Source organism: Taudactylus pleione, unplaced genomic scaffold, assembly GCF_031769625.1.
Source record: "Taudactylus pleione unplaced genomic scaffold, aTauple2 ptg000479l, whole genome shotgun sequence".
In the NCBI taxonomy this organism is placed as follows: Eukaryota; Metazoa; Chordata; class Amphibia; order Anura; family Myobatrachidae; genus Taudactylus; species Taudactylus pleione.
Genome location: NW_028284881.1, coordinates 6168299 through 6190163, shown reverse-complemented (window position 1 = coordinate 6190163; position 21865 = coordinate 6168299). Strand labels below are relative to the sequence as shown.

At 48.3% G+C, this 21865-nt stretch overlaps 1 protein-coding gene across 4 annotated transcripts in view; it reads left to right on the top strand.

Moving 5' to 3' along the window:
* The window catches only part of ACAD10 (acyl-CoA dehydrogenase family member 10), an 81926-nt gene that overhangs the window by 52052 nt on the left and 8009 nt on the right, over nt 1–21865 (top strand). For 3 of the 4 annotated variants that reach the window (XM_088449216.1, XM_088449217.1, XM_088449218.1), the window contains one exon: nt 11347–11490. In XM_088449216.1, the coding sequence (XP_088305342.1) occupies nt 11347–11490 (144 nt within the window). Of the gene's footprint in view, nt 1–11346; nt 11491–21865 lie in introns of those variants that run through there. The other variant, XM_088449219.1, reaches the window with a different exon arrangement.

Genomic DNA, 21865 nt, shown 5'->3' with positions numbered 1-21865 from the left:
ACCCAAAGGCCAACGTTGATAAAAGGTTTTTTTATTTTTAACATAAAAAATGGTTAATAATATGATTAACCATCTTACATTAAAATATTATTTCCTTTTACACCTTATGGTGAATGCTCGCCAACAAGGACCATGAGCAATTCCACTTATAATGCGATCCAACGCGTTTCGTCTTTATAAAGACTTCTTAAGGGGTACATCACAATTTGTTGAAGAATTCCAGTTCGTAACAGAACATAAAATATGTTTTTTCAACAGCATCTTGGACAGGGAAAATGCTGGTATGCAGACCTCAGTCGCTCTCAGTGCATCAAATTATGCAGTGCCTGCAGACGTTAATGCAACCAGTTGACAATCTGCGTTCTCTGCCTGCACAGCCTACGTCACCTCCTACGGTGTCTGTTACAACTGCTGGGGCATCCGCGCCATTGCAAATTACAAATCCCTCCAAATATGAAGAGGATCCCAAAAGTTGTCAGGGTTTTCTGAACCAGTGCTCAATCCAATTCGAGATCCAAGCAGCACATTTTTCATCCAAGAGAACCAAGGTGGCCTACGTTATTTCCTTGTTGTCCTTACAGGCTCTTGCCTGGGCTTCTCCACTATGGGAAATGAATGATCCCTTGGTCAATGACAGCTCGAAATTTTTAGAATTTTCAGAAGGGTTTTCGATGAGCCCAGCCGGGTATCGTCCGCTTCATCAGCTATTCTGCAATTAAAACAAGGCAGTCAGACTGCAGGTCAATACGCAGTGCAATTCCGAACCTTTGCCTCTGAATTGGGATGGAACAATGCAGCTTTGTTTGCGGCCTTTATGCAGGGTCTTTCTGAACAATTTAAAGGCGTCTTAGCGTCCAGAGAGTTGCCCACATCCTTGGACAACTTAATATACTTATGCATCCGCATAGATAGGCGCCACAGAGAGAGAGTGGGAGCAGTCCTTGTGCTTCAGCTTCAAACTTGCACCTCGTTTTACTGCTCCAGTAGATTCTCTTGAGGAACCTATGCAGATTGGGAAATCATGTTTGCCAGTTGTGGAGAGGGAAAGGAGATTTAAGAATACATTGTGCCTGTACTGTGGTGACCCAGATCATCTTCTCATTCAGTGTCCTAAATGATCCAGGAAACGACAAGGCCTAACTGATTGAGGGGTGGTCAGCTTAGGTGCGCTTCAGCACACCCCAACCGAGAAAGTTTTATAACAGTTTACGATCGATTTGATCCTGCTGTTAGAAAAACCCACCGAGACTCTTAAGGCCTTTTTGGATTCAGGAGGTAAAGAAACTGTGTAAAGCCTCTTCCAGGTATAAACGGGTGGCGGACAAGAAGAGAAGGAAGGGTTCTGTGCTGAACCCCGGTGATAAAGTCTGGTTATCCACTAAACACTTGCAATTGATAGTTTCCACCATGAAGTTTGCTCCCAGATTCTTTGGTTCCTTCCAGATCCTTCAGGTAATCAATCCAGTAGCTGTTCGCTTAAAACTTCCTGGTACTCTCAGGATTCCCAACGTATTTCATATCTCTCTCCTCAAACCATTGGAAGTTCCTGGGAGCACTCCAGTGCCAGAGTATAGGCTCCATTACCTTACTCCAGCGTTCCTGTGTATATCTCATTACTTGTTCATGACCTTGGCTTCTTTGTGACTACGATTTCGTCTGACCCCTGGTACTGCATTGAATATTTGATTTTGACCTTGGCTATCCTCCGTGACCTGCATACGTTTGCTCCCTGGTAACATCTTGTTCATTTGGTTCTGACCCAGCCTCTCGACTATGTTGAAAGTATTTACTGCTCCATCCAGAGTTCACCAGCAACTGTATAAGGGAACCTATCCTGAGGGCTGCGACCTGTGTGTTGGATGCAGCCAAGTCCATACCTTCTTGCGAGGGTCCCTATGAATACCGCTGGCACATTAGACTCCGCACCGCAGGAATTGGTCTCATCAATCTCCAAATACGGGCTGCATCCATTATCCACCCATGAGTTATGACAGGATGTGACTGAAGGTACTTGGGGAGGTGGCCAGATGGAGGAGTCGGCCAGGAAGGCGATAGGGGTGGAGATGACGGGGATAAAAGAAGAGGAAGCTACAAGTGAGAATGATTATAAACAGAAATTTGACAGGCCCGAACAGCGCCCCCTGTGCTGTGGTGCCTTGTGCTGTGGTACATGTCGCACCACCCTAATTACGGCCCTACTTCTTATCACAGACATGTATAATGTTCATAGAAACTGCACCTTTACTTAGTGATCAAGTATCTACCCGAAACTGCTTATTGAGACCAGGGCACAGCTCTCTGCCCGTTGAATTTTCCGACAGCTCTTCCTGATAATACCACATTTTATTTTCACATTTACATTGGCAAATAATAAGAGGCAGAGGTCATATAATTGGGACAGATTATCAGCTATTAATGGTTAACTTAATATTGCAATATCTAAGGTGTCTGCACACTCTGCTAGTGATCTTTCATTGTCACCTGGCTTGGATCTCTAATTTCTTGGTATGGAGTAGTGACCTCTATTGGTATATCCCTATGGGAGAAATCCCTTCAAATGGTATTAATACAATTTTTTTTTTCATTATATCACGGCAATGCATCTCAATGCTCTTTACAATGTAACTAGCTGATTTTATTTATCTCTCTTCCCTCTATGCCGATGCTGAAATCCCGACAAGGGAGTTAAGATAGGCATCGAAATACAGACGCCTATCTTAATCCCGATCCAGGAGGAAGCATGTCCGAACGAGGTAAATCCGGGGCTCCCGTCCTGTTAGCCACAGGGGAGAGGGTTAGGTTTAGGGCAGTTAGCGGGTCAGCGTTAGGTTTTGTTTTGTTTTTTTTTGGGGGGGGGGGGAGTCAGGCACCACTGGGGGGGGTTAGGTTAAGGCACTAAGCGTGGAGGGTTAGGTTTAGGCACGAAGGAGGGGGACTTAGGTTCAGGAACTAACAGGGAGGGTTAGGGTTAGACTACAAGAAGGGAGGGTTTAGGGGGGGAAGGGTAAGTATACTTACCCGGCCGCTGTCGGGATACCAACCTTCGGGATGCCGCTGTTGGTATTGTGACAGGAGGCACCCCGATAGCCGGCATTACACACCGATTCCTTTTGCTATAACCTTTGCCACATATTCTCAAATCCCACAATGTTTAATAATGTTTCTTCCCTCTAAATGGTCTTCAGTCTTGAAGAAAAGCGCTATCTAAATAAATGTATTATTATTATTTGTACTTTTGTGCTATCCTTCCATGATATTATCCGTACAATTATTGCCTTCAAACCCCCATCACATTTGGTTACTTACTCCTCCACTTCGCTCTGATAAACATAAATCACTTCTTAACTGTAACAATTTCACAACACTATATCACCTGTCAAAATCCTTTAAATGCATACTATTGAACGCACACTTTCTTCTTCAGGGTCCATAGGGAACCACAAGGATAACCATGGGGTGTAAGGTGGTTGGAGCTAACTGGGCACCAAACTGTCAAAAGCGTCACCTCCCAGGTCCTGGTTCTGGGGGGAAAAAATGAGTAAGGTCCCCCTGTATAATGCAGAACCAGCACTGGACTTTTTCTAGCGGAGGGCTAATGCCACAGCCAGGGGAGCCCTTTCACCGGGCCCCCCATGCGAAGCATTAACCCTGACCACTAGCCAGCCCAGGCCTGGGATCCCTGGGGAGCTGGGGGAAGCTGCGTTGGATACTGGACTCCTTCTAAGGCATCTGCGACCTCGGTAGTCGCTCGCCGGGTCCTTTGGCCACGATCCTGGAAAGCAGACACAGAATCCAAGAAGGCCCTCGAATCCTTACCTTTCTCTGGAAACTTACTGTTCGGCGCAGAGTTGGACAAAATCGTGGCTACAGTGGCAGCCTCAAAATCTGCCTTGCTGCCATCAGCAGTTATCCCTAAGCCTAGACCGTCCTCCTTTCGGTCCTTTCGCCCCCAGGAGAAGGCAAAAGGACAGTCCTTTCCCAGGCAGCCTAGTTCTCACAAGACCTCCAAGCCACGATCCAAGCAGCCTTGGTCAGCCAGACGTCCAGCTTCCAAGTCTGACAACAAATACGCCGCCTGATGGGGTGGGCCTCCTCCTGGGAGATCCCAGGGTGGGAAGTCGATTTCTTCGTTTTGCCGACGCCTGGGTCCGAGAAGTGGTCTCTCAGGGGTACACCCTTGACTTTCTGAGGCGTCCTCCCCAGCAGTTTTTTTGTACTAGTCCCCCATCAGACTCCATCAAGGCCTTGGCCCTACAGGAAGCCATTCACTCCCTGCTGTGTTCAGGTGCGATAATACCGGTTCCTTTGGCTCATCGAGGAAGCCCAACGGGTCTCATCGGCCTATTCTGAATCTCAAATCCCTCAACAAATTTATCCGAGTGCCCAAGTTCTGCATGGAAACTCTACGATCAATTGTCCTGGCATTGGAGCCTGGGGATTTTATGGCTTCTCTGGACATTCAGGATACATACCTGCATGTGCCTATTACTCCAACCCACCAACGGTTTCCTACGGTTTGCTGTCCTGTAGCAGCATTACCAGTTTCGGGTGCTGCCCTTTGGTCTGTCAATGGCCTCTCGGGTCTTTACCAAAATAATGGCAGTCATGGTGGCCCACCTCAGGCATCAGGGAGTCAGAATCCTGCCATACCTAGACAACCTCTTAATTTTGACACATTTACCGGCTGTTTTACAACACCATTCTCCAGCTGACCTTTGCCTGCCTGCAAGCACATGCTGGCTCATCAATTGGAGAAAGTCCTCCCTCTCTCCCACACAGCGGATGGTACACCTGGGTGCACTCCTGGATTCTCAAATACAAAGGATCTTTCTGCCAGTAGACAAAATTGTGGCATTGCAGTTGCGTGTGCGCAACTTGCTCCGCAATCGAAGGGTATCCATTCACTCAGCAATGCAGGTCCTGGGGTCAATTGTATCCACCTTCGATATGGTGGAATATGCCCAGTTCCATTCCAGGCCCCTTCAACAACTAATTCTCTCCTGGGGGAACGGGCAGTACCATCTAATCCGGTCCCAAACGATCCTCCTCCCTCCGGAGGTCCATCTTTCCCTCTCATGTTGGCTGCAGACGTCCCATCTGGACAAGGGTCACCCCTTCTGGATTCCAAATTGGGAGCTTCTCACTACAAATGCCAGCCTTCGCGGAATGGCTGCAGTCACTGGTCATCATACCTTTCAGAGACGGTGGACAGCCCAGGAAAGTCGCCTGCCCATAAACATTCTGGAGCTTCGAACAGTGTACAGAACGCTCACTCTGGCGCGAGATCTTTTCCGGGGCAGGCCAGTCCAAATCCAGTACGACAACGCGACTGCGGTAGCCTACCTCAACCATCAGGGAGGCACGCGAAGTCGGGCAGTCATGTGGGAACTAGCACACATCCTGGTCTGGGCCAAACATAATCTCCCGGCAATCTCGGCAGTGTTCATTCCCGGAGTCCTCAATTGGGAAGTAGCCTTCGTAAGCCATCAGGATGTACACGCCGGAGAATGGGCTCTCCACCCGGATGTAGACCTCATGGCACGTCACAAGCACAAGGTCCCCAGGTGTAGGTCCAGGACCAGAGATCCCCCAGCCGCCTTCGTGGATGCTCTGCCAATGCGGTGGGACTTCAATCTTGCATACTTCTTTCCTCCTGTATCCCTCCTCCCGAGGGTTCTCCGAAAATTCAAGCAAGAAGGTGGCACGGTGATACTGATAGCTCCAGCCTGGCCCAGGTGCCATTGGTTCACTGACCTACGGAGTCTCTCCATAGACTCTCCTTTTCCACTTCTTCTACGGCCGGATCTATTAGCGCAGGGCCCTTTCCTGCACCCGGACCTACCTCATCTGTCTTTGACGCTGTGACTCTTGAGTCATTCCTCTTAAAAGCAAAGAGTTTCTATCGCTCTGTGGTCCAGACGATGCTCAGAGCACGTAAGCCTTCCTCAGCCCGCATCTATTACAGAGTTTGGCACTCTTACTTTCAATGGTGCTCCCCCAGAAACTATGACCCTACAGTTTTTTAGGGTTTCCCGGGTGCTTGCCTTTCTCCAGGCTGGGTTAGACTTCGGCCTCCGCCTGGCCTCCTTTAGAGTTCAGGTTTCTGCAGTGTCAGTCTGGTTCCAGCGAAGGATCGCTCCCCTGCCTGATGTTAGAACGTTTCTTCAGAGTGTTCTCCACCTTCAACCTCCTTTTGTCCCTCCGGTGGCCCCGTGGGATTTGTCCTTGGTTCTTCAGGCTCTACAGGCTCCTCCGTTTGAAGCTCTATAACTCAGTAGACCTCAAGTGGCTGACGGCGAAGACGCTCTTCCTCCTCGCTATCTCCTCTGCCTGCAGGGTATCTAACTTAGCAGCGATCTCCTGTCGCTCCCCCTTTTTGATTTTTCATTTGGACAGAGCTGTCCTCCGTACTCGGGCTGGTTACCTTCCTAAAGTGGTATTCTGATTCCATTTAAATGAAGAGATTGTGGTTCCGGCCTTCCAATCCTCGGACCTCTCTGCAGGTGAAGCCTCCCTTGATGTTGTTCGTGCTCTTCGGATCTACGTCGATCGTACCAACTCCTATAGGAAATCGGATTCTCTTTTTGCGTTGTACGTCTTTCATAAACTGGGCAGGCCAGCTAATAAACAGACTCTGGCCCCATGGCTTCGCATGACAATCTCTCAGGCTTACACGCAAACTGGTCTTACTGTTCCACACACGGTTACAGCACATTCTACTCGGTCTGTGGGACGTTTGTAGGCTGTTCACTGTGGAGCTTCTGCTGAACAATTGTGCAGGGCAGCCACGTGGTCTTCCGTCCACACCTTCCACAGGTTTGCCACCTTTGCTTCTCAGGATGCTTCCTTGGGGCGATGGATTCTCCTTTCTGCTCAGGAGCGTTCCCACCCTTAGGGGAAACTGCTTTAGGACATCCCCATGGTTAGCCCTGTAGATCTGTATAGATCCTGAAGAAGAAAATAAGAGTTATGGTAGACTTGCCTTTGTTAACTCTTTTACTTCGAGGTCCATAGGATCCATACTGCACCCACTCTGCCGCACCTGGCTTCATTGGTATTTTCCTCTTAGTCACTGATTTCCTCATCTTCTGTGAGAGTGTTTCTTGTGTGTAATGTTCTTCCTTCACCTGTTTCCTGCTCCTTCCTTGGGCTTGTTCACAAAACTGTCTGCCTTTGGCTGGGGGCGGGGTATATGTGGAGGACAACTGGTGTATCCTGGGAGCTAAAGCTATTGACTGTTTGGTACCCGGTTAGCTTCAACCACCTACACCCCATGGTTATCCCTGTGGATCTTATGGACCTCGAAGTAAAACAGTTAACAAAGGTAAGTCTACCATAACTCTTCTTTTTTGTTCGTAGTTCACTGACACCATCCATGATGGAAACATTGCTCTCACAATCAGATGCTGCTTTGCCTACAGCCCCTTCGCATGGTGGTCGACACTTTACCAACAGATTATTATAGCTTTTATTAATGTGTCAACACAAGTGTTCCGTACATAAGGTATATCATACATAGCAAAAAGCAAAGGTACATTAGACAATTACAGACTACTTTACAAATAGACAAGAGTGACATAATTACATAAAATAAACCTGCAAATTACATAACTACATGGAGGAGACCGTAAGAACAAGGGTCCTGTTCGTGAGCACTTACATTCTAGGATGAATATTGGTGGGTACCATGAAGAAATGGGCAGCAGTGCTGTTGGGTGCAGAGACTGGAGTAGCAGTGGCAGGCTTGAGTAAATTAATTCATTGTAAGGGCAAGCTTGCTCCCACATTACATGCATGGACACATATCTGCAGCCAGATCATTCACATCCTTATGACTGAACCCGTCTTATTCATGGTGTAATAGATGCGTCTGAAAAAAAGGGATATTTTTTGCCAACACAGCTTCCCCAAACTGCGAATACCCTGTTACCAATTGGCATCTGTACTTGTGTGCCTCAGCATCAGAGCATAATACAGTGTAAAATACATCTGCAAAACAGACTTGTTTTCAACTCTGCCTCAGCCCTTTTAAGTTCAGTTTTAGAGATGTTACATTTAAGGAAGTATTGGGACTTCCAAAAGGAAAAGGTGATATGAGAGAGGTCAGGATAAGAGAGGTAAATACAGGTATAGACAGTTGATAATGGAGCCTATTGGAGCTAATTGGCATTCCAGGGGAAGAAGTATAGAGAGGGAAGAGAAGGGGTCCCAGGGCAGATCTTGGGGAACAGCGACAGGAAGGGAGAGATGAGGAGAGGTGGAGGAAGAAGGAGTTTGACAAATAAGAGGTGATCCATGATAATGCGGTGTCATGGAGGCAGATGAAGTGGAGGGTTTGCAGGAGGAGGGTGGGGTCGATGGGATTGTGAAGCAGGTGTAGATGACACTTAGATTTAGCAGTGAAGAGGTTGTTGGTGACCTTGGTGAGTTCATTTTCAGTGGAGTGGAAAGATTGCAAACTGAATTGAAAGGATTGTTCTAGGAGGGAATGACAGGAGAGGTGGGAGGTGAGTCGGTTGCAGAAAATCCACTCCAGTAACTTGGGAGTTGTATCAGAGGAGAGAGATGAGGTGGTAATTGGAGAGAGGCAAGGGAGGGTTTTCTAGAGAATGGAGTAGAACAGAGCATATTTGAATGATGAGGGATCGATACCAACAGAGAGGGATAGTTTTAAGAGATGGGCGGTATGGCAGCAGGAGGGAGAACTAGAGAGTGGATTAGGTGGAAAGGGCAGGGGGAGGGTGCGTGTTTAGATGCATCATGGGCACACCATGGAAACATGGACCAGCCCTATGGCAGGTGCAGTTTCTCTATCCGAGCGCATCTCTGAATGCAGCTGCTTTCAGCAACACGTCCGCATTGGCTTTGCCACCTCCATTACCTCCCGGCAATGCGTACTAAAATTCTCAGACCATGCACCCGATTTAGTGCACATACAATCGAGATGCATGTGCAAACTTAAAACATCATCCATTTACGTCTGACATTGTCCCTGCGTCAGGCCCAAAGTTTCTGCAGGAGCGAGCAGTACAATACAAAACATGTAACCATAGTATTAGTACAAATTATTACTGTTACACCTCAGACTGGGTAGCACAAACCATAAATGACAAACAAGAAAATAGTATATGGATGCAATTAGTCTTTTCTGATTCAGCAGCACAGAAGCTTAATCGCACCCCATCAACAGAACCTAAGTTTTCATTTCCTCTGTGTCGACCAATACCTGAACCATAGCACTCTAAAAAAATTTGCAGCCTTTAAAAGCTCTCTCTCAAAGTAATGGGACTGCCTCAGATAATACTGTTATCTACCGCTTCTACAGAAACGCTCTTCGTGCTATAATATTATACTTATATAATTGTAATGCCAAACACCTACTTAATACATTGGAATCTGTTCTCAAACCTCTGACATCTACCTCTCCAACCACCATCACTGCTTCCTTCTTCAATATATAATGTTGTATATTAGTACTGACAGGCCTGTTCCTGGCATCCATTGTGGCCTCACCATGCTTATTTTGTTTCTTGTACTGTGGCATGCCTTCAGCCGGGGACACAAATTTTCCATATAGTGCTCACTGGAGTTTTGAAGTAGTTGAGAAAATGTCTTTGCTGAGTTGTTTCCTGTTGCGCTTTCATCTCCATGAGGGGCCATCCTGTAGCTCCTGCAGCGTGCCTCCTACCCAGGGGATAGATGCTCATTGTTGTGTATGCTCTGCTATGGAACATGTGTAGTGCTAAATATCGCAGCATCCATCTGCAAAATAGACTTGCATGCAACTCTACATCAGCTACATCTTATTTAATTTCTGGAAGAAATTATTGACAAACTGCTTAAAGAAAGAATTATTGATGACCATAAAATACCTAAGATATGGAATTATTGAGGCTAGATGTAATTTATTTTGTTATTAAAGATATTGCTTTGGAATATTTTTCACCTAGTTTTGACATTGCACACAAGAAGCTGATTTATTCGCTGAGTAAGTGGAAGTTTAACTATTTGGACCTGGCCTCAAATGTGTTATTATTGAAGGTCATACAAATAGAGTAGTTACAAATCTAGGAAGTGTTAGTGGAATTCTTAATATTTCCTTACCTCATAGTTTTTACTTCCACAGCTAGTAGACGTACAGGAGCATGTCATTCTGTCTTTCTCTGTCCCTCTGCCATTAGTACGGTCTTCCCCACTATAGTAACCAAAAGTGCCGGAGATGAAGCCATTATAGAGCCATCATTGTTGGGGGGGGGGGGGGGGGGTTTCCCCTCAAAAAGTACAGCTGTTGCCACTACAGAGATACTCTGTCTTTCGTCGTCTAGCGATCCATAGTACAGGAGACTGAATCACTATCAGTGAGATGCACATACATGCTAGTATTGCAAACTCATTTAGTCATCTTAGTTCTGCTTGGTCACAAACTGCAGCATTTACTGGCCCAAAAAGACTGCTGAGCCCGACATCTGAAGGGGATTGTCTGGTAAATCTAGTTGGATAATGACTTCATTTTTGGCAAGTGTAATTTATTCCATTCCTCAAGATTTGGAAATATATACGAGTGTACATGTAGGGGGAAATCTGAGATCCTGTCACTGGGCAAGATCTTAGGCATAGCTCCCAACTGTCTCAATTTAGGCTGGACAGCCCCGAATTGGGGGGGTACATCCAAACTGTTGGCGCCTTTCACCATATTGTAGGTGTTGCAAGCTACGACCTTTTCATGTCTGCTTTACATACAGATGTGTCATCTTTGCTGCAGTCATGCTAAAAAGCCCCTCTTGGCGCGGCAGGTGCCGTGAGACTCTGCTAGCAATGGGCGTCTTTTTTTATCGGAAATGTGTCTAAGTTGTAATGCGATGCAACTACATCTGTGTACGACTTAATCCCTGTAAATTCTACAATGTAGCGGCCACAGCTTTTTTCATTCCAAGTTGCGTTCATATACAGACTCGGGTGCACACAGAGATTCAAGTGTCACGTGCTAGTTGCATTGCATTGCAACTAAGAAGCATTTTCGGACAAAAAAGACGCCTGGCGCAAGCAGAGTCTCATGGAACCTGTCGGATCATTCATGCCAGGCAAGTTGCGCTGCGCGGCATATTGAGCCTAGATGTATGAGGCCACATCTGTAGCGAATGATAAATCCATCTTTCATATGTTTAAATGTTGGTATACAGTCATGTATATTATATCTTGGCATGCTTTTTAAGATGGTAATATTTCCTACATAACATTCCATTACATTTTGTAAACTACCCTATTACAATAAATAGCAGCTGAGCATACACAGAATTTATTCTGATCCCACTGAAGATACCCTTCTTTTTACCATATCATCCCCAGGTAAAATCAAGAATAGCTTTTGGCAAACCTTTAGCTGAACAAGGGACTATCCTGGCAGACATTGCAAAATCCAGAGCAGAGATCGAACAGGCAAGACTGCTGGTTCTTAAAGCTGCCCATCTTATGGATACTGTTGGCAATAAGGTAAACACACCTACCCTTAGTATATACTTCATTCATTAGCCTTTTATATAGCATTTAATAGTATTTTTAAAAAAAGGGTACTGTTAACATTTAACTCATACTGTATTTTATGACAATACATTGCTCTACCACTGGTGTACTTGTACAGGTAATGTAATAATACAGCAGGCCAGTTGTGAACATCCAATACTTCTTTGTGGCTCTTCCCATCCCTATCAATGAAATGTTTTCTTCAGTGAAGAGTTCGAAACTGTCGCTATTCAGGAAGTTTAGTGGTTGCAATTCAGTTTTAAGGTTGTTCCTCATGTTTAGTCATATTGCACTGTTGTCTTACCGCCAGGTTTAAGGACCACAATATCCTACTGCCCACATTTTTTACTTGTGCATGCTATTCATGCTCTGCTTAGTATAAAGTGGAGTCATGCTCAGTCAATGAACAATTCACTGAAACCACAAATAATGATTGTACTGTTTGTGTAGGAGCCCTATTGCATGACAAGAGCCTCACACATTTGCTTTTCATGCTCTGAGCAGGACATTCATTACTTTGACTTACCACTTTTCTAGCTGCCAAGGCTAAATTCAGATAGGAAACTAGGAGCAATCAGCTAATAATAAAACAGGCAGATAGCTTCATGACCAAGCAGCATGATTAGATTTAATTGCAAGAACCACATGAATGGAGATGAGTGTTACAGTGTCTTAGTTGTGTTCTGTCCTCCGGAAAGAGGTATATATTGTACTAAAGCCAATATGAAGGGTATGTGTATTGTACACCAGGCAACAAGCAGGGGTATTTGTATACCAGCACATCTAACGGCTGTCTATTTCACATTCGTTGTAAGAAAATGGATTTATATTCTACACAAGGCTGGGTACACACCTGAACGATATTGGCCCCTAATTGGCCAAATTGCAATGACAAATCGGGCATATCGTGCAGTGTGTTTGCGCTTTCCTGTGGTCGCATGCCATATTGTGTGATTGGCCGTGCTGCACGACCAATCACACAACATCGCATGTGAGGCTGTACATATTAATGAAGGATGGAACAGCGATCGTTTCGTCGTTCGTTAAATCTTTTAAGTGTGTATCGGCAATTATGCGATGTCCAGGGTGAAGGCAAATCGCCCTGAACATCGGCACGATTGCCGGTTGTTTAGGTGTGTACCCACCTTAACAACCATGAACAGTGTGGTCTGTAGATCATAATGTGTAAAGCAGAGGTTCCCAAACACGGTCTTCAAGGATCCCCAACAGTTCAGATTTTAGAGATATCCATAGTTGAGCACAGGTGGTTACTGCAGGGGGGCTGCTTAGAGTTTTATTTTATTATTTTTTACTACTCTTCAGAGCGGCAGCATCAGACTGTCCAATGGACGTCTAAGCTGCCGCTCCTACACCCCGCCGGCGCTGCGACGCCAGTACAGATCTGGGGATCGCAGCGGGACCCCAGAGTCTGTACTAGCCGGACTCTGGAGGAATCCCTGGGCTGCTGCCGGATCGACGGGGACAGGTAAGTCGCGTGGTCACCGCTTGCGGTGACCCGCGTGTACATGCAGCCTTATGCCTCCGGTCTCTGGGGACAGACCGGAGGCGCTGGAAGTGGCGGCGGGCTCCCCCTCCATGGAGGCATACCCCGCGTGATCACTAGCCCACCAGGGATTATAGCGGCAGCGGGAGCCGGCATCCCGGGGGGTTAATTTGCTAGCCAGGGGAGGAAGCCTTCCCTGTCTAGCGGCTCCTCCCCTCAGCTCAGCGCGCCTTTCAATACTACAGTCTGGCGTCGCTGAGCTGCTTCCTCCGCGGGCCACGCTTCTTCTGAGGTCTCCAGCGGCCATTATCTCTCGGTGGTGCAGCAGAACTCCTAGGATGACAGTGAGCCCAGTCCCCCTGCGTACCTGGCCATTTTGGGTGAGTGTACACAGCGCTATAGCCTTCCCAGAAACTGAATCTGGGCAGTTGAATGTAGCGACATTGTGCAGTATATTATATGTCATGCAAATGTGTTTATATATATTTTTCTGCATTGTATGTGACTTATGCTAGTGCTGACTGTCTGTACTTTATTCTCTCACCTGTCAGTGTATATCTATCCCTTTTCTTTATCTGCCCTAATACAGGTGTACCTGGGGTGGTTCTGAGACCTCACATATATATACTTGTTAATATTTGTGAGGTTTGTCACATACTGTTGCGTGCTGCAAGTTGCCATATTTTAGATGGAACTGTGAGTTGCATACGCTGATAATGGGTCCCTGCAGCTAATCTTAGCGTCAGTCAGGACTGGTATGGCGCTGCTTAATATTTCCGTCAAGATAGTCAAATATATCTGACCAGGAGATTGCACACGATACTGCACCCAGTATTGCTATCCTGCAAGTCATAGCCTGCAGGTAGTAGTGCGGAGGATTTTAACTCAGAAAGGTTTATGTATGCGACGCCATCTGGTGCCGGGCCCCTTGCACGACCCCCTTAAAGGGCGGTTTATTTCTCAGGATCCTCTCCTTTGAGGATCGCCGGGCGGGCCCCATTGTTGTCACTCGCTTGGAGTTACTTCACCATACTGCCCTTTTCAACTCGGGGTATCTCGCAATTTCTTGCAATTTACCCCTGTGTCACAGACTATCGCTCCTTGCCGGGGTTTTTCACAGTACATGAATTACCTTCGATACCACATCGGTCTGTCGTTCCCCTTGCAGGGATTACCACAACGGCCACCCTGGTGGATGTCGTTTTCTACGAAATACTAAATGGCGTGATATACGTCCTGTGGTTACTTCCCAGTGGCTCTGACGTGAACTGGATGGTGTATTCTGCTTTTTCCCTCTCACATGGGGGGAGCCGATTTCAAGTATCATTATCCCTGCTTTGGGGCTGGTAGCCAGGTTCATTCTCGATATAGAGAATGTCGATCCTGCACCTGTATCATACATTTCCAGTTTCTGCCCAGTGGGTGGATCTCATGGCGGGAGTCTGGCTGTCGCCGGATACGAGGAGTCACAAAGGCCTCCTGTTTCCCATTCCCTGAGGGTCTTTACAAGTAATGGAAATCTCCTTCTGGGGTGGATTTGTATGTTATTCGTCGGGTTACAGGCATTAATCCGCCTCCCATCCCGGCCTGGACGGATTTTCCGGATCCGTAGGTGGTAACTTTGCCTGAAATCAATGTACTCGTTTTCAGGGCCTGTTGCCCGTCCTACCATGGCCATAGCATGGTGATGCTTTTGTAACGTTTTTCCTCTCCAACGCGTCTGGCGTTCAAATATCTTTTGCCGTTCACATAAAATATGCAGTGGTCATATGTGGGATTACCTACATTGGATGCCTGTCTTCTAACTTTCAGGGTTTCGGCTGCGACTGTATCCGCCGCAATACCCTATGGCTGCGCTATGGGAAAGCAGAGGTGCAGACTCCTTCCATGGGGAAGATCTTGTTTGGTCCTGACCTTGACAAGATTGTTGCATCATTGGCAGTATCACTAATGGAGAGATACCGTCTTTAGCTATTCCCACTACATTCGGACTAACTCTGTTAAGTCTTTTTGTCCTCAGGGTCAGCCTAAAGGCCTGTTTTTTCCTAGGCTGTCAGCCTCCACGGGGGCCACCCTATCCAGTACCTAGCAATCCTGGACTTCCGGACGACCCTGCTTCTACACCCGAGGATAAACCTTCAGCCTGACGGGACAGGTCTACATCTGGGGGATTCCAGAGTGAGGTACTGATTCTCAACGGCCTCTCATTGCTCAGGCGGCCTCCTCACAGGCGTTGTTACACGGGCCCTTCTTCAGACCCGATCAGGGCCTTACAATCCCAGAAAGCTATACAGTCTTTGCGGTAAGCAGAGCTATTTCGGCCAGCCTCACTATCTCAGCGAGGGACTGGTTGTTCTACTTTTCTTTCTGGGGCAGTGACCGACTGGTCCTCATTTGCCTATACTCTGTCTCAAATCCCTGAATCAGATTCCAAGGGTACCTGGACTCAGGTGGAATCCTCCATGCTCCATCATCCGACGTTTGGAACCTGGGGATTTTATGGTATATCTGAGTGTTCAGGATACGTACCTACGGGTACATACAGAGCCCTCTCATCAGCATGGGTTCAGGTTTGCTGTGCCACAGCAACACTTGTAAGTTTCGGGCTCTGCCTTTTGGGACTGTCCTCAACTCCACCGGGGTTTACCAGTGTTATGGATTTTCTGACGGTTCACCTGTTCAGTGTATGCGAATGCTCCTTTCTCTGGACGGCCTCCTTCTCGCAGGATCACCAAGGTACTTTACCGCCAGGTCAGGATAACCGTGGCTTCTTCTCGGCACAGATAATTAGTCAACGGGAAAAAAAAAAAAGTCCTCCCTGTATCCCTCACAGGGTTTTCTTCATCTGGGAGCCCTGCTGGATTCTCAGAATCTGAGAATTTTTCTGGCGTAAGACAAGATCTCCACTCTTCAACTTGGAGTGTGCGGATGTCTACGCAGTCGACATATGTCATTACTCTTTGTGATGCGCGGTCTACCAGAGTGTCTACCTTTTGGTAGGGTGGAATGTGCTCAGTTCCATTCCAGGCCTTGCCACAATTGACTCCTCTCCAGATGGATCGAGTTTTTTCCATCGGATCGCTGTTCGAACGATGATGCTTTCTCCGGAGGCGAGTCGGTCTCTGTCCGGGTGGCTATGGCCATCTCGTCCAGGGTATTCTTTGCTACAGACAGTGTCTGGTCCGCATTCGTTTCGGGGCAGTTGGACGTCTGTCGCTTCCGCCCTGCCACTTAACTTGTTGGTACTTTAGGCTGTCTTGGGCCTTCACTCTGGCCTAACGGTAATCCTGAATAGGTTCAGTCCGACAGTGTCACAACAGTGGCTTCCATCTAGGCAATGCTGGTAGTTGGGTGGCAATGACAGGAATGTCATACATTCTGATATAGTCCAAGGGTCTTCTCCTGGCCAACTCTGCAGTGTTCATTCCCGGAGCTCTCCATTGGGAAGCGGGCTTCCTCAGCTGTCATGACGTGCATCCCGGGGACTAGTCTCTTCTCCAAGAGAGGTTTCATCTCCTGGTGAGCAGAGGGGGCCTCCCTGAGGTGATTGATCCTCATGGCCTTCTGACTCTATCACACATTACCGGTGTTACAGTCCAGCTCTAGGAGTACTGAAGCTACCTTCAGTGACTCTTTGTCAGTGAAGTGGTCCTTCCACTTTGTGTACCTGTGTCCTCCGGTTCCCCTTCTTCCTCGAGGTCTTCGGAAGTTTAATTCGAGACGGAGGGGCTTTCCTTCTGGGGGCTCCAGTTCGTCCCAGACATCACTGGTACTAAGATTTTCGGAGTCTCCTCATCGATGCTCCGTTCCTACTGCTTCACTATCTGGACCTGTTGTCTCAGGGTCCTTGTTTTTCCCTGGACCTGGATCGTTTGTCTTTGACTGCGCCCCTACTGTGGTCCTAGGGCTTCCCTGGCTCTGTTTTCATTAAGATGTTTAGAGCAGATAGGCCAGACTTTGCTGGGATCTGCCACGGACTGTGGCATACATAATTCTTATGGTATCGTACCTGTCGATACGATCCTCCGGTGTCCAGGATTTCCAGATATTCGGGCATTCCTTCCGGCTGGCTTGGGTTTCGCCCTCGGCCTGGCCTTCCTGACAGTGCGGATCTCTATACTGTCGGTATGGTTAAGATTTGGAATTGCTCCACTCTGGTATCCAGTTCATCCTTTGGAGTGTTTTCTGGATTATGCCTCCATTTGTCCTCCCTAGGGACTCCTTGGAGGGGTTAGTAGTGGTTCTTTCTTCCCTTCGGGGACAGTCAATAGAACCGCTGGTTGTGATAGCCATTACATGGTCTATTGTTTAAGCTCTCTCTCTCTCTCTCTCTCTCTCTCTCTCTCTCAGGGTGTTTCTATCAACCAGGAGAGTGTCTGAATTGGGAGCGTTCTCATGTGGCTCCCTCTTCTGGAGGGCATCATGTCAGGGTGCGAGTTGCTCTCGCCCTGTGTTTCTTCTTAGAGTGGTTGTTAGGTTCCATATTATTCTGGAACTTATGGTACGGCCATTCAGTCCTCAGTCCTCTCAGCTGGTCCGGCCTCTTTGGCTTTATGTGATCCGTTCAAGTTCCTTATGGAAATCTGACTCCTTATCGGTGGTCTGCGGATTCTGGTTTTCACAGGAAAGGATGGCTGGCCTATAATGAAATGTTGGCTGGATGGCCTCGTATGTCTTCCTCAGGGGCCTACCCATGTGTAGGACTTTCTGTTGTTGATGCTTGTTTTTTCTCGGGCCATGTAACCCTCGTGGGCGGGTCGCTGTGGTGCCTCGGCTGTTTTGCCTTACTAGGAGACCACGTGGTCTTCTGTCCACACCTTTTTAAGGTTCTAGGCATTGGTTTCCTTTGCCTCTCAGGATGCTTCCTTTTTGGCGACGGATTCTCCTCTCAGCACAGGAGCGTCCCCACCCTTGGTTGAACTGCTTTGGGACATCCCCAAGGTCAACCCTGTGGACCCCCTATGGACCCTGAAGTAGAAAACAAGAGATATGGTAAGAACTTACCTTTGTTATCTCTGTTTCTACGAAGTCCATAGGGTCCACAGGGCGCCCGCCCTGACGCACCTGGCTTCATATGGGCTGTGTTATTGGTCACCGGTTTCCCGTCTCCTTTTCTGCGAGTAGGGTTCTTGAGTGTTCCAGTTTTCTCTCTCTTTTTCTCTCCTTTGCCGGCCTTTGGCTACTTACAAACTGAGGTGCCTCTGGCTGGGGGGCGGGGTTATAGGGAGAGTGGACCCAAGTGCATCCTGGGAGCTAAAAGCTTTAACTGCGTGGTGCCCGGATTTGGTTCCCAACCTATACCCCAAGGTTAACCCTGTGGACCCTATGGACTTCGTAGAAACAGAGATAACAAAGGTAAGTTCTTACCATATCTCTTGTTTTTCTACTTCAGGATCCATAGAAAGTCTACAGGGTGACCTTGGGGTATAGGTGATGCAGAGTCATCCGGGCACCTTACGCAATAAATTCTTCTCCCTGGAAGCAACGGGTCTCCCTCTATACCCCGCCCCCGGACCAGAGGCTCCTCAGTTTCTTTGGGTGCCCAGTCGGAGTTGGTCACTGAACACGTAGTTGGGCTGTTGCTAAACAGCCCCTGAAGTTTGAAGATTCTTCTAGTGCGGCAGCATGGACAGTCCAGTGGAAGTTCGCACTGCCACGTCATCACCCCGCTGGCGCCGAGACGCAGTAATCATCCAGGGATCTCGGCAGGCCTCTGGGGTCTTGGCTAGCAGAGACCCCGGAGGATCCCTAGACTGCAGCCGGATGCTACGGGGACGCAGGTAAGCGAATCACAGTCTTTTTCCTCCACCCTGGGGATGACAGCAAGTGTGGTCACACTAAGCCACTTGGGACTGGAGTTATGGAACACTCCAGCGTTCCAGGGGTTAAACGCTGGCCAGGGGAGGCAGCCTTCCCTGTCTAACAGCCGGCGGTCTGGCGTGGCTGTGACCGCTTCCTTCTTCCGGCTCCACCCCCCCATGAGTTCTTCGACGGTCATTCTCATTGAGGTGGATGAGTCTCCTGCTTCTAAGTCTAAGCATGCATATTTCATGGAAGAAAAGGTGACTAAGGCTATATTCCCGTTGACTGACCAACTGGTGAATCACATGGAGGTGGTATGGAAAACGCCGGGGAAGCGTTAGCCGCAAAAACGTCTAGTCTCGGCTTATCCTTTGCTGATAATTATTTTACCAAGTGGGAGACTCCACCGGTGGTGGATTCCCATGTCACGTTCTTGGTAAAAAGCGCAACGTTACTTATGCCTTCCATGTCGTCCCTGAAGGATCCTACAGATAGGAAGGTAGAGATCCTCCTTAAATCTGTTTATTCCCTTTCAGGGGCTCGGTGCAGACCAGCTATGGTCATTTGCTGGGTGGCTCGGGCCATGGAATGTTGGGCTAACAGCCTGGAAACATCCTTAGCCCCAAATGCTATCAGAGAACAGCTGAATCTTGTGGGAAACCTTAGAGATTCTTCTACCTACATATATGAGGCAGCATTGGATATTTGCTTACTAAATGCCAGGATTTCTTCGGCGGCCATTGCAGCTCGCCGCTCTCTGTGGCTCCGTTCTTGAAGGGCTGACGCGGAATCCAAGAAGGAGTTGGAGTGTTTGCCTTATGACGGTAAAGTCTTGTTTGGCCCTGATTTGGACAAAATTTTGAATACCTTAGCAGCAGATAAGCTTGTCTGCCTTCTGCTCCAGCCTGTTTGGGGGCTCGGACTCCGTCCTTTCGGACCTAACGGGCCCCAGGTAAGGCTAGAACTCAGGGCCTGATTCAGACCCGATCGCAAACGCTGAGCGCTCGCAACCAGGTCTATGGTGGCCCACAGCGCATGTACACGATGGAACCGGCTCCGTCGTGCGCATGCGCGAGACCCGGCTAGCGACTGGCAATCCGTCGCTCCGGGTCTCGCACCAACGGGGGCGAGCTGTCGATGTTGAGTGACAGCTCGCCCCCTTTGGTGGGCGGGCCAGGGGGGTGGCTGCCCAAACTGAGCCGTTCTCATGAGAACGCCTGCCGTTTGGGGGCAGCCCCACTGACATCACGAGTGATGTCAGTGGAGAGATTCCGGCTCTGTTAGAGCCGAAATCTCTCTTTTAGGCTTGCGGCCACGAGACCCTACCACAAGGGTCTTGTCGCAAGCCCGATGGTCGCGATGGTCTTGACCATCGCGACCATCATCATGACCGCTCGCTGTAGCTGTGGGTGGTCACCCACAGCTATGCTAGCGGCAAGGAGGCAGCTCCAAAAAAAAAAAGCGCCCTGATTCACTCTTTCAGAGTGTCCGGCTCTAAATCAGGGCCTCAGTCCTTTCCCAGACCATCCACCACCAAAAAATCGCCAGGCCTAAGAAGCAGCCCTGGAGTACCAGACATCCGGGTGCCAAGCCTGATGACAAGCCCTCTGCTTGATGGGACGGGCCAACTTCCTCAGTTCACCCAGTACTGGTGTCAGACTACCACGGATTCCTGGGTGAGGGAAGTGGTCTCTCTGGGGTATGCCCTCCTTCCGCAGAAGGCCTCCCCATCAATTCTTTTGCACAGGACTGCCGAAAAATGCGGAAAAAAGTCTTTAGCTATTCAACAGGTGGTACAATTCATACTGCAGACAGGAGTCATTGTACCGGTCCCGATGTCCCAAAGGGGAACGGGGTATTATTCCAGCTTTTTTCTAGTCCAGAAGCCAAACGGTTCATACCGTTTGGCTTCAATCTCAGGTCCCTGAACAAATTCCTCAGGGTACCCAAGTTCAGGATGGAAACCCTACGCTCAGTTATACTGGCTATGGAACCTGGGGATTTTATGGTGTCTCTGGATATCCAGGATGCGTGCCTGCATATTCCGATTACTTTAACTCACCAATGTTTTCTCAGATTTGCTGTGTCACAACAACATTTCCAGTTCCAGGCTCTACCGTTTGGCCTTGCAACTGCACCTCGGGTGTTTACAAAGGTTATGGCAGTAATGGCAGCCCATCTGCAGCTGCAGGGGATCCGCCTGTTACCATACCTGGATGACCTTTTACTATTAGCAGGGTCCCCAGAGTTTCTTCACCACCACCCGCAGCTAACGATATTTGTGCTCCAGGTACACGGGTGGTTGATAAATTGGAAGAAGTCCTCATTGATTCTGTCTCAAAGGATGCTCCATCTGGGAGCCCTGTTGGATTCACAACAGCAAAGAATTTTTCTGACAGCAGAAAAGATCTCCACTTTACAGGCTCGTGTACACAGATTCCTTCATAATCACCGCGTGCCAGTCCACTCAGCATTGCAGTTACTGGGATCCATGGTGTCGACGTTCGATACGGTGGAGTATGCCCAGTTTCATTCCTGGCCTCTGCAATAATCGATCCTCTCCAAGTGGGACGGATTTCCACATCATATACCGACTCAAATGATGGTACTCTCTCCGGAGGTATGCCTATCTCTTGGTGGCTACAGATGATCCACCTCACCAGGGGTTGTCCCTTTTGGATCTCGGACTGGGTCCTGTTGACAGATGCCATTCTTCGGGGTTGGGGCGCAGTGACGGGTCCATACTCGTTTCAGGGAAACTGGACCGTAGAGGAATGTGCGCTGCCAATCAACATATTGGAACTTCTTCCAGTTTTCAGGGCCCTACAACAAGCCAAGCTGCTGCTTCACGGAAATCTCGTGCAATTGCAGCCAGACAACGCCACGACAGTGGCTTACCTAAACCTTCAAGAAGGAACTCGAAGTCAGGTGGCAATGACAGAGGTGTCACGCATTCTGACATGGGCGGATGGCCATCTACCAGCCATATCGGCGGTGTTCATTCCAGGAGTGCTGAATTGGGAAGCGGACTTCCTCAGC